We start from the raw sequence: 14,101 nt of genomic DNA on the forward strand, positions 1-14,101 counted from the left end.
ATCTATCTCAAACATAATTTAGTTTAATTTATTTTTAATCTGTTTTACAACTTAAAGCAGATTAATTTAATAATTTTTTACTTAACGTAGTTGTTAATTGTGTCAATAAGTTATTTTCCTTACTTTTTAACTTTTTTAATATGATAATATGTGGCATATGTATATTTATCTCATTTGCTCACTGAAAATCAACTCATTCTTTTCTTTAGATTTAAACAAAGATGAAGTGAAAAAAATATTTATCAATTGATCATAATAATTATAGTTTGTTTATTCATGTGTTTTATGCCAAGTTAAGTTTATCAGATAATAAATATTATCATTTCATATTTGTTTAAGCCTAGCCAGATAAATTCAGTTTTCTTAGTTGTTTTGTTTTAGTGTTGAATTTTTAATTTTTGTTTTCTCTGTCTTTTTTTTTTAAATTGATAGATATATATATATTGTGTTATTGCTTGAATCACAGCATGCTGACTGGTAAGGATGACACCTCGCCCGCTGCGAATCACATACTTGGTCTGGCCTATGTCCCAGACAACTATAATGGCCTTATCCTTCGTGTTACTTGGGAAAGGGACTCCTATGTTAAGTCCCTCCGATCAATCCTCGGTCTTATCGAAGCACAAGGCAAGATTAGTTCTTCTTCAAGAGTCTACCTCATCTCTCCGTACAGGCTAGTTGGCCTCTACTTAGCCAAGGTACTAACTTCAAAGGTCATCGAGATCGCTACATTCTATGTTGTGATCGAATTGGACCATTTAGTTCTCACTTTCTTCTCACGTCGGTCAGATTCATTTTTATAAATGAACTGATAATCTGACCGTATCGTGTTCATTCTGTTATGTTGATATATGTTGACCATTACGTACTAGAAAGAAACTAGTACGTAAAAAGCCTATATTAACCATAAAATATTTGCTGATATATATACTCATTATGTAGATATATTTATATATATCTTTATGATATATATAATTTAAAAAAGTTTACAATTTTATTTATTTTCCTTTCTGTTAATTAGTATTTATGAAATCCAGTCAATTGATCGACTGTTGATATAAAAGTTATTGCAGCTTTAGGTTTCGCAAGCTCATCTGGGCCAGCGGAATGTTTTTAATTTATTTATTTTTTGTTATTTAATTTTTGCTCATCAAAGTTGTTTAACTGGCATATAAAGTATTCATTAATTGATAAATTCCCATCAAAGTATTAATATAGTGACCACTTTGCCTTGATAGCATGTACACCATATTGGTTATTAGTTACTAATATTAATTGAGTTAACAAGTGCCTTGCTCTCACATTTATTTGATTGACTGGAAATCATTATTATTATATAGGTACTAGATTCATTCGATTCATTCACTACTCGAATTTCAGAAAAGAATGTGAAGTCTATTTTGAATTAAAATAACTTCAATACAAAAATATATTTCCTATCCCTATTTATTGTTCAAAAAGTTTCATTTTGGGTGATTTTACTGAAAGTAGAACCTTTTTAGACAGGATTATTCAGAATTAATGGAATTCCGTGTACTTAAAGGAAATTTGATGTTTTCTGTTAATTACGCCGATTTCAGTAGCTTTTCACATCTCTGGAGGTTGATTTTTTTGGTAGTATGATGGATTTGGCACTTAATCCACCGCAAACTTCTTGGATGTCATCACATAGGTTGAATCAGCACTTTGCCTATCCTATGTTACAGCAGTAGCGGTAGATGAAGTGTCAACTCATTGCCTCAAAACTCATCTACTTGTGTGCATTTTTTTTTACATTAATGTTTTTAAAGAATATTTATATTTGTAGATAAATATTGTGTTTATGTTTTAAGGTATAGCCATCATTATCAATTTTAATATCAATAGTACTGTTTCACTGTCCATAGAAATATACAGAACAAACATAGCCGCCATTAGTAATTGTAAGATTAAAAAACTCATTGTTTATTAGGTAGAATAAGTAATCTTATAATCTTAATAACAGTCAAACCTCCTTATTCATGATTTCATTATTCATGTTTTCAGTATTTACATATTAAAAAATTGTAATCACTTGTAGATTCTAATTTATTGATTAATGGTTCAAAAATATGCTATGTATCATAGTTTCTGAAAGCTGTGACTTGATAAAATAATTGGTTTCTTCACTTATTTAGTGCCAAATCTTATTTGTTACAACTAATCAATATTATCAAGTGAATAATACATTTTATATTTTTACTTTATTCATAATTTATAATATGAAGTTATATCAAAGGAAAAATAGTTCCTATGCAGAAAAATGTTACCTTCCCACTTACAATATATAGAAATTTTAAACTATCTACACTTTTACTAGTTGTTGGTAAAAAAAATTCACTGGAACAAATTACTTCACTTTTTGAACCATTGCCTAAATCTCATAATTATTACTATTGTTTAAAAAATATCAGTTTTTGCTTTTATTATTATATATTGTTATTATTTAATCTTGAAACACATTCTCTGTCATACCGATCAATTACCATTCTATATTCACTGTGCATTGAGAACGTAAAGTGAATAAGGAGCTTTGGCTGCATTCTGAACTGTTTTATTTTAAATAGTCATGGCTCCGAGTGTTTTCAGAGACAGTCGTTTAGATTAATGTATGTATATTGATGTAAGTTGCTAAAAACAATCATTAGATGATTAAATAAAATCGTTCAGAGAGGACTATTATATCAATAATGATAAAATTTGTATTTATATAAGATACAAATTACCTTATCAGAGACAAGAAAACCATGTTATTTTTTGATTTTGTCCTTTTAAAAATTTTCATACTTATAATCGACCTGGTAAATAACTTAACTAAAATTTGAGTGAAACAGCTTAACGGGTAAGGCACTGGGATTTTAATTCCTGTGTCCATTTTTTATTCCAGCTGTGGCAGAAAATTTATTTTCTGTAATATCAGCCATTGACTCCAATTAAGGAAACCCTTCGGAGGTATATTCAGACATTGTTGAGTGAGCTTTCTCTGACCCTTTATTAGATTTCGTGTACATAAACCTGATAGTTGAGTGTTGGTGCTGATCCTATCACTACTCTGTTTTGTTCTACTTCGTGAACTACTGATTCCAAGATCCTTCCATGGGTCGTAGCAGTAAAGGTTCTTTTATAAATAAATAGGTCCTGGAATAAATTTCCACCTATACAATACAATACGTGTATATAGTTCAACTTTGTTATAAAGCCATTGTAAAGACACAAGCCTCTCTGAAAGTCATATTGCATTATGATTATAGGAGAAAAGGGCATTAATTTCAACCGAAAAAGTTTCTGAGCATATTTGTCGTATTTAATTCTCTATTCAATGTCTATACTGTAGACAATTTCATTGCAATAATATCATCGGTGATTTTGATAATATGTTAGTGATCTATTTTAATGTTTTACTATTAGGCTCAGATTTTTAATATTTCATTTTAAGACTACTTTTTATATTGGATGTAAGGCTGGATTGATGTTAAGGTAAGCTATTAATCACCTGGTTGTTTGATGCTCTCTTAATAAGTAAATAAAAGTTAGTCGTAATATAAGACTATAAGTTTCAGTTATAAGAGGAAGTAAGGAAAAGGAATTGTATGGTTTTACTTATTTGTTTTTATATAAAGTAGTTTATTCTTTGTACTATTTATTAAATTTGATATATTTGTTCTTTTAGTATAATAACGATAAGCAACAAATTATACAATGAAATAATTTAAATGAACATCATATGAATTAGTATCTGGATTCCATTAAATGGTGCAGAATTGATTATTGAATCTTCAAGTGGTAAAGGGAACAAAACCAAAATGTATAATTTTAATTTACTGGACACTCTTATCATTTGAACCAATATTTATTGTTTGGTGGTAAAAACAACTAAATTATTACATTGGCAACAAGTTTTTCATACTACTACATTCACCATGCATCTAGCGCTCATACTGTCATAGTTTAAAGCATAGAGATTATACTTCATTTTAACCCTTGGTACAACACACTAAAGCATAGAGATTATACTTCATTTTAATCCTTGGTACAACACACCAACTAGACATTCAGACAATATGACGGTATATCAAACAACCCCAGAAGTGTTATTGTTAGACCTCACATTGACAGAGTATGTAATACACATTTATAGTTAAAACTTATTGAGTCTTTGTATGAAGAAACTATAAGTGTGAAATGGCTGAAGATGATTTAACATTTTCCCCCCATTGTATATGATATTAATATAAAATAACAAAAAATATATTGATGTTAATTTCTCTCAAAATTATTGATTTTAAAGAGAATAGTAACTAATAGTTACTTTGTTTTGAATGCTGAAAGGTGGGAATTTTCAATAGTTTCGAATACAAGTGTAAGAATATTACTTTGTTTTATTTTATGTGAAAAATAATGACTTTATTTTCTAGAAATTAGTAGCAAACCAGTTATTAGTATCTCCTAATAGAGAATTTATCTTTTCAGACATTCCTTCACCACTTGATGATACGTACATCTGTATTTTTTTTTGCATGTTTGTTCTTTAAAAAACTTGTTAATCATGAATATCTTATCAGAAATAGGAGTAGGTCTAAACCTAGCTCCGAATCCTTAGTGATATTTATCCTGCACTCTCTATAATGTTTTGTAGCATTTGAAATGAGAAAAAAGTACAGTAGTTTATATTTCAGCCTGATTATTTTAATTTTTTTAGTATTAGTTATAATAAAATAAAATCAAAGTTTGTTAATGTATTTTTAGATAAAAAATTAGATTATCATGTATTGAGGGATGACTGACCTGTGATGTATTGGTAAACTTGTGGAATTAAAATTCTCATAGCGTATCAACTGATGTTAACAGTTGTAAAGAAGTAGGTAATTCTCATCTGGTTTAATGATAGTGTATTTTTCTAAAAATGTACACAGTTTTGATTTCAGGTATATAGGTTTAATTGAGCCAATAACATACAGGTTTCACAAACTGTTGAAATATGTTGATTCAATTATTAAGTACATGTAACAATTAGTGTTGGCTACTTCACTCAGTCTTGGAGCAGTTGTACTAATTATTTTTGAACTATTTATTTTAAGGTGTATTTTTATCTACTTCTTTACATCTATGTATTTATACAAAATACAATCATCTAAAACCATCCTTAAATTAAATTATTATATTGTTGTACTTATTTGATATCAAAGCAAATCGTAATACTTTCTATGATGTTCTACAGATATTGGATAGATCATTCCTTGTGTATATGATAATTTATATTTATCTATAGTTAAAGATTAGGTCATGATTATTTATAATTTTGAAGGCCTAATATATTTTATTGATAAACCCTGTTTTTCTTGGTAGAAATGTGCTCATGTTACTATGGTCTACTATTGGAGTAGAGATAACATGAACGAGCTGCAATCATGGGCAAAGTCTGTTGGTGTCAATAATATTGAATTTATTAATGCGAAACTTCAGCCTAAGAGGATGTTCCCTCCAGACAACGCAGTTACCATTGTTTGGCAGTCCACAAGTAATTGAATATCTGTATTATTATTTAAGATATTTATATATAGTCATAGCGATCACGTAATTAATGAGTATTTCTATTTCAGAACCATCGCTCGTACACCGATTCTTAGTTTCTGGTATTACCAACTTCATTTTTGTGTCTTACTGGATCAAGGATCCAACTCATTCTTATGTGAAACAGCACGAAAAACAGTTTGAGACAGTTTTGAATAAGTTGAGAATTTCATATTTATATCCCGTCGATATTGCTCCTTATACTGAAAGGTAATTATTAAAATAAAAGTAGTTTTAAGCAATGCCTATTGAATTTAGATTTCATATTTAAAATTTTTTTTTTTTTATTCAATCTTCAAAAATATCAATATACACATAATCGATATCATTAATTCATACAGGTTTGGTATGGTGGTCTTCTTTAATGGGCGCAGTGGAACTGCACCACCCGCAAGCAGTGGCGGAATCGCCAATAGGCTTGGCTATCCCAGCAGGCCTCCAGCACTGATTGGCGGCGGCAAGTCCGGTCCTAAGGGAGGAAAACCTCCCAGCCTTATGAACAAGCGTATTCCTCCGAGGTCGCTTACTGACAGGATGGACAGGGGCAGATCTGGTGGCTCTTGGGGCCCTGATCCATGGGCTGGCGGCTCTCAGGACATGCAGGTAATTGCTGTTCATTTTGTATTTTTTTAATATATTATCAAACATTACTTGAAATATAAGTGTTGAATTAGAAGAGGTTATAGTATAAGTCTAAGGATTTGTTGACAGAAAAATGGTGTTATTTAAGCAAATTTAATCGGAGAAGCATAAATAAATATGATTATGAGAGATAGGAATGAGGAGAAGATGGTTGGGGGTGCGGTCAATGAAAAACACAAATAAGTACGATTAACTTATTTTAATGTGCCAACGTTTCGGCTAGAGTTTCTAGCCTTCTTCAGGGCTAAAAACAGAACAAGATAACAACCACAGTAAGTATAGAAAAATAAAAAAAGAAAGTATAAACAGAATAATTTTATACATAAAATGAATAATTTTACAAAATAGAATTAATAAAATGAAGTGATGAGAGAAGCGGGAAATAAAATGTATACCTAGGTAATTGAAAAAGTGGGTAAAATAACATAATTAAGGAAATGAAATAAAAATAAAGTTATATAATGCAAAGAAGTATGAACATATTAGTTATTATTAATTTGAAATTTAAATATGAAAAGAACATGAAAATTGAGAGGAAGAAAATATATGTAACAATAATAGATGATAAAGAGGCAAATTATAAGTATAGTGTACAAAAGTTATAACGTGGGTAAGGAAAATGGATAAAAGTGGAGAAAATAAGGGGAAAGAGTAAAATAAAGAAAGGGGAAAGAAAACAAAAAAAGAATAAAAAAACGAACCTGTTCGCTGGAAGATCAAACGCGTAATGGATACAGCGCTAATGGCGGTCAAACTCAGAATTAAAAAAGCCGTTACAACAATGACTAAGTGTTTTTTATATAAAGAAAACGTTACGGGAGGGTAAAAATAACAAACAAAAAGTAGAAAAATTTTAGAAGAAGAAAGCGTGTGAGAGGGTGATGACAAATGGTGATAGGAAGAGTTAAATTTATGTACGAACCAACGAATTGCCGAATAACGAAGTACCGGAAGATGACTGATAAGTTAATCGTACTTATTTGTGTTTTTCATTGACCGCACCCCCAACCATCTTCTCCTCATAAATAAATATGAATTATTGATGATTAGAGAACACACATTTTACTATACTATAATTTTGATTATTCCTATCTAATTATTTTGAAAATAACAGTAATGAAAGATGCAAAGTTCTTGTGATAAATTCTGAAAGAAAGATAAGTCACAGAAGTTGTCCTATGTATGGAAAAATTTATCTGTTAATTTATTTTTCATTACAGATATTTATGTTGTGTTTTTCTTTTCTTTTGTTTTTTAATGACTAAATACTATATTGTGTTATTTAAATATGAATTTCATACCTTCCTGGTAACAGCCAACAGTGTTTGTCCACTTTGACTCGAATTGTGGGATGGATGTCAATCCTTTAAAAAAATAATAGTAGCAGTATTGAGTAGAATTGTGTGTAGTTTGTTCTTAGGGGTCTTCTACCAATGGGGATTCATTCATGTAGCCTTCAATATTCACAATGTATCATGTGTTTAGTGGTAATTATAGTATGTGCGTTTGTTTTTTCACTTGGTAAAGTTACTGAAGCTTCTGGTACCCTCTAGTGTATACTGTTCAATTCAAGATTCAAATTGAAAAATCAATTCTCTTTGTATTCAAGGAATATTAAGATAGTCTTCCGCCTTTGTCACAACTGCCCCCATTTCAATGTTTTGAAAAACAGTTTATTCTAACTGTCTTGCTGTAGTTTATGATAACCGACTAGATGCTTATACTAAACTGATAGTACCTTATCTAGAGAACAGAAATAAAATTAGCGAGGGATAATACAATGGTTGTCAGCTATGCCTCCCTTTTCTAAAGATCGTCTGCTAATGTGTTCTATAGTAACCTGTTCGTTTAACAGATTTTGAAGTTCTTTTAGTTGTTATTTTTAAGCAGACACACATAATCAGTTAAAACTAACAATCTTTGTATAGTCTTTCTGCGTTTATATATATATTTCCTGTAAAAGTTGGAATATCTGTTGGAATATCCAGTTGTTGATTTTCATAAAAAAAAAAAAAAAAAAAAATCATTCATTTTATCCATGAGATTGATTTATTATTTTTGCATTGTTTTACTTATTGTTGCAAATAATATATTTTTATGATTTCAGTATATTCATTTGTTGGTGAAACAAATGTCAAACTTCCCAATTTATTATCTCTATCAAATTATTAACTTTTTTTTTTTTGTAGCGGGTTGTAATATCCCTCCTGTATTATGTTAATGTATTTCTGGGAATTGGTTCTAATTATAGTAAGGATATTATTAATCTCTTCCCATCCCTTCTCTTCTTAGTTAACTCTGACTTGGTCGATCATTTTTAAGACTTATTACTTAAAATGACTAAGCTAAGTTTTATTAATTTAGTATATCCTATGTCTTATTATTTCTTTTTTTTTTCTTTTAGCCTGGAGTGGACAGCACCTTAGCTCAGGTACTTACCTTTCATTATCGATTAGTGCACCTTCTAGTTGATATAATAATTAGTATTATCTCATTTAACTCCTATCATATTTATGCACCAATTATTTTTAAATTTTATTTATTCATATATTTTTGTACCGTACTAACTATTGATTTCATTTTATTTGAGAAAATCCTACCTGATGTTGGAATATCCTGTATGTACACGAAAATATAGCTACTTTCTTATTTAGTTAATGGTTTTACATTAAAGTTGGGGCAGTTGAGTGATGATGATGATCAAGTGATGACCCGGTGCCTGTGTTCCTTACCCTATTTTTTAAAAACACTCATTAGAAATATTATTAATTACGAGGAATATAAAAATAAAATTCTTGTCACTTCATTTTATTTTGTTTGATTGGTTGAATTATCTTAGAGCCTCGAGGTCTCAAAACTTCTGATGAAACAAGTCAGGTATTTGACTTATCATTGCCCTAGCAATGTTTTAAGACATGAATGTAGTCTTAACTTGTTCCATTGTATCCTTTGATGGTGTTCTGTGTCTAAATGTCATTTGACCTTATGGTGCTTGAGTTAAATTTCCTCTAGGTTTCTTCTTTTAATTTTCTGGGACATCGAATTCTATTGAATGTCATTCTGATGCGCAAGTTTTTCTTCTCCACTCTTTCGCAGACAGACCTCCTTGCCAAGAAATGCTATGTCTCCTCTTAAGGGGCCATCAGCTTAGACCAAGGTTCTCCTTTTAGATTATAAGCTTATAACTTTTCCTGATTTTTATTAATTGAAGCATTGATCTCTGGATTAATTGACTTTATAATATGGATTGAACTTCTAATTATGACGACTCAAATCTTTACTGTTCCAAGAATGGGTTTCTCCACTCTCATCTTCTGTGTAAAGATGATTAGTTTAACTGAGGAAAATGTGTTCTCAAAGGTGTTTATTTATTTAAGTGTATGCCACTTATATTTATGCCCATTTTCCATGTATGGCTCCATTTTGGTTAGGAATTTTTTTTTTTTATTTGGTATTATCTATTCCATTTTTTACTTTATTCTGTTAAATAAAATCCCAAATGGAAACTACATAATAGACTACACTGTACAAGGAGGAAATATATTCTATTTTTGTATATAACTTGTCCAATATATATATTTTTTTGTTTTCAGTTGGATCAGGTCGCATCAGGAGTGATGCAAAATTTGCAGGCCGTTTCACAACAGATGCAGGCTGTCCTACCTTCACTCATGCAATCCCAAATGGTCAGCCCACCGAATCATTCTGGTGGTTCATGGGGGAATAAAAGGTATCATTGAGATGCTATTTCTTTCTTTCATTTATTTTATTCTAAACAATAGAATAGAAATATGGTTAAGAGCTCCATTGTGTTTCTATACTAATGGTAATGTTTTATCTGTTATCAGTTCTATTTCACTGATTAACTAATTAATTTATAATATTTTACAGGAGGTATGATGATTATGATAATGATAGCTATGATCGCCAATGGGGAGGACCAAGCAAGAGAAGGAAAGATGGACCAGGGAACAGGTGATTATCATTTTTTTTTGTTTATTGTAGTATTTAAGAATTATTCTGCTATTGAAATAATATTATGTATACACTTATTGTTAGTGTTCTGTAAGAAAGGGGAATTTATCTAATTTATTGTTAAGTAATTTTTTTTAATTCAGTATTTTTTAATGGGATAGTCATTGATACTTATTAGTTTAACTACGTAAAATGTAGTTTAGATTTTAAAAATATGGACATATTGTAGTTTCTTTTGATCCAAAAACAATATTCCAGACCGGATAAAGTTCAAAATATATTCCTTTGAAAATTGTGTTGAAGTTGCCCTTTTTTCTTAATTTCGGCGGTATCTATTGTTATTATCTATTGGAATCTATTGTTATTATTGTTGACATATTATGCATTTATCCTTTTTAATTTAATTGATACCCTTCTTATTTCTATTGAGTAAATATATCTTTACTGAAGTAGATCGGGTTATGTTGCCAATTTTCACTTGTTTTCAATGCTTTCACTGAATTTTAATGTAACCATATTTGGGAGGAAGAGGGAGAGTTTAGTCTCTAATTGCCAAACATTCTTAATGGACGAAAACTGCCTACAATGATAAATTTAAAGGAAAAAAATATTTTCTGTTGATCTATCTAGTATGTGTACCACCTTACGGTAAAAGTTTTTCATCTCTCATCTAAAACTAATATTTTATATCTAACATAGTGAAATTAAATAAAAAAAAAAAAAAAAAATACAGTAGGTGTTAAGGAGTAAATAGCAAAAAAAAAATGTTTTATGGTAATGAATTTGACTCTATTTTATAAAATTGTGTTTTTGTAAGAGAAGAAATAACTGGTGGAGGAAAGCGGGGAGACGGGAGCCTTACTAATCAAGCGTGGGGCGAACACAACACATCGATGTCCGGCTACGAGAGAAGAAGGTACCTTGCAGAACCGCCAGAATGGACTGATTCAATACGACAAGTTATTACCTACAATAGACCATCAAACAATTCTTCCAGTTGGAGATCCAGGCACAGCAGCTATTAGATTATGTCCCTTCTTCTAATATTCTACTCTTCGCCTATCTCTAATCTAATTTTTTGTTTCTTAATTTTTCATTTTGATGTTTTTCTTAACTTGTCGGAATTGGTTAATATTAATATGATGTTCAATTTGTCGTAGTCGCTTATCCATATCTGAGTGTCCCTTATTATTGTCCCAATTCGTTTTGACATATTAAATTACTATTAATATTAAGACAAGATTTATATTGATATTTACCCTTTTTTGGTGTGACTGAGTTTCTTTGAATTATAATAATTTCCATGTGAACAAACACATCTCCCTTAGGTTCTTTTTATATCTTTGACTATTATCTCAAAACATAATGGAAACTTTTGTTATTTCAAGTGCAAATTAGATTGATATATTCAATTAAGTTATTTATGTGAATTCTATGTATATTATATATATATATTAAACTTTATGTTGTAATTAATTTGAAGATTTTTTTATTATTTCTTTGATGTATAGCTTTTGTAGTATGTGAACCAAAACCTATTTAGTATATAGGTACATTTAATTGATTTTGTTATAACTTTATACATTTCTTAAGATTTTATATAATAGACGAGGTTTAGATTTTTTTTTTTTTACACATATTTGTTCATTGTAATACATTACAATAATTTTTCACTTATAGATTTCAATTGTAGAAATTTAATAAACCTTTTTAATAGTGATTACGTTTTTCATTATTTAATACCTCTTTTATCCTCAAAACACCCTCATATCTTTTTGACTAGAGGGATATACTTAATTTCTACTGGAAGCAGTGCTGCCCACTAAATTTATTGGGTTGCTACATTATACATCATACATACTGGATTGATATAATATTAAAACAGGCTTGGCTCAGACTGAATTGAGGGCTACTAACTTACTGACTATATACATTACAAAATATGATGAGCTCCATCATCAGTATATCAAACCATATAAGATCATGGGACTTAAAAGAAAAAAAACAATAGTACTTTTTTATTTTTTGTTCTCTTTTGCATTATACCTAAATATCACATGACAGTGAACAGTTTATTGTTAAGTATAACATTACAACTTAAATTATATATATATATTTTAAATGTGTTCGTAATCCAATAAAATGAATACACCTATTTTGTTATTACATTGTTATTTTATTTCTAGCAATGTTTTCTATTTTAATCGCTCATTTATCCCATATTTCTTTTTTCCAATCCATTACAAAAACTTATAAATGTTTTATTTAAATTTAAAAACTGATCAAATGTCAAAATATTTCTGTATCCACCCAAAAAAAAAAATACAAGAAAAAACTGATAAAAATGTTATAATATTTTTAAAACAAATATCAATTTACAAAAATATATAAAAATAAAACAAACAGTTGATGATATAAAGAATTTGAAGATAATAAAAATTTTTTAATGATTGCAAGCATTTCAACCGTCTTTTTTAGGCCTTATTTAAAGCTGAGATATACCAAAGGTGAGAATCATACAAGGGCATGCATTATACAAGTATCAGAAAAAGCTAGAGTAATATTAAAATTGTAATGGGACAGAAATGAATGTTAAAAATAAAATCACAGTGATTATTACCTTTGAGAATCCCTATCGCTATAAGGATATGGGCTAAATATTTCCCAGGTAGATGAAGTGATCCTTGGACAAAGCCGTCACTTGTGGGTTAGATATTGACAAATTTGATATGTTGGTTAGAGTTATACAGAAAAAAATTCAGGAATGTTCTACTGTACGTCCTTGTACACCAAAAGAAATCACTGAGATGGTATACACGAATCGCAAAGTGATACCCTACTTTAAAGGTATCACGAAAGTCTACCAGGAGGTAGGATATCACTGAATTGAATCTTCTGTTGGGAAAAATATCCATCCTACAAATGAACAGGCTTAGTTGTTTTGACTGCTTCAAGTTCATGAATAGACTCTTGGAACTGAACTTAGGAATTTTTCAAACCTGAAGAGCTATTTTTGAAAGTAAAAATATCAAAACAGATAATCATCTCCTCCAGTTTATCAGATGAAGATGAAGTCCCTGGAGGGTCACAACTGCTAACTTTCATGAAGGAAAAAGCTTGAGCATCTTTCCAACATGCTCTTCAACAATCTGGTTCTTATATAGTTGGATAACTTGAGGAATTTGTTGACAAAAAAAAAAAGAAGGACCCATAAAAAAATTCCACTATGAGTAATTATTTTATTTCATGTTATGTGTATAGATTTTTTATGAGATTTTATGGTAGTTGAGATTAAAATAGTTAATTATCCTTAAGTTCCTTTGTTATTATTCCTACTTGAAATAATTATTTTAAGTCAATGATGCCCAATATCGAGTCTGAATAATCAAAATGTACTTAAAAAATTAAAGTTGACTATTAAAACTGCTCAAGCGGTTGTTGGTGGCCTTCTAAATTGTAATAGTACAAGAGCCGGGAAGAAAAAAACGCCATTTTTGGGGGGGGAAAACCCTCCAAAATGAAATATGTCTAATCATGTTGATGAGTGTCGTTTTTTACAATCAAATACTAGTACAAGAGCCCAAGAGGAGAAAAAAGGCAGTTATTTCACCCCAATTGTTGATTAATTTAATTAAAACTATGTATAATTAATAGTCAAAATTGATGAGTCTGCCAAGTATAATTCCTTTTTTAAGTAGGGGAAATAAAAATCCCGGCTGTTTCAAAACCCTAAAAAAAACATTAATTTTTCATTCGGAGCTCTATATCTTAAAAACTACCAACAACACTAGAAAATCTAATAGAACATTATTTAAAGAAGAGTAAATTTGCTGAAATATTAGCCCTAAAAGAGCTATTTACGTCCAATAGTTCTCGAGATATAGCTTTTTAAAAA

General features: G+C 29.6%; 1 protein-coding gene across 3 annotated transcripts in view; it reads left to right on the forward strand.

The window, feature by feature from the left end:
* The window catches only part of LOC106680729 (uncharacterized), a 20,407-nt gene extending 8,481 nt beyond the window's left edge, over positions 1–11,926 (forward strand). The window contains exons 10-17 of one of the 3 annotated variants that reach the window (XM_014420653.3): positions 467–698; positions 5,365–5,536; positions 5,619–5,799; positions 5,931–6,192; positions 8,636–8,662; positions 9,825–9,961; positions 10,123–10,206; positions 11,024–11,926. In XM_014420653.3, the coding sequence (XP_014276139.1) occupies positions 467–698; positions 5,365–5,536; positions 5,619–5,799; positions 5,931–6,192; positions 8,636–8,662; positions 9,825–9,961; positions 10,123–10,206; positions 11,024–11,231 (1,303 nt within the window). In that variant the 3' untranslated portion in view covers positions 11,232–11,926. The remainder of the gene's footprint in view (positions 1–466; positions 699–5,364; positions 5,537–5,618; positions 5,800–5,930; positions 6,193–8,635; positions 8,663–9,824; positions 9,962–10,122; positions 10,207–11,023) is intronic. The other 2 variants (XM_024358303.2, XM_014420644.3) reach the window with 2 other exon arrangements.
* Positions 11,927–14,101: the final 2,175 nt, after the last annotated feature.

Source organism: Halyomorpha halys, unplaced genomic scaffold, assembly GCF_000696795.3.
Source record: "Halyomorpha halys isolate HHAL.00 unplaced genomic scaffold, Hhal_1.1 Scaffold18.1, whole genome shotgun sequence".
Lineage (NCBI taxonomy): Eukaryota > Metazoa > Arthropoda > Insecta > Hemiptera > Pentatomidae > Halyomorpha > Halyomorpha halys.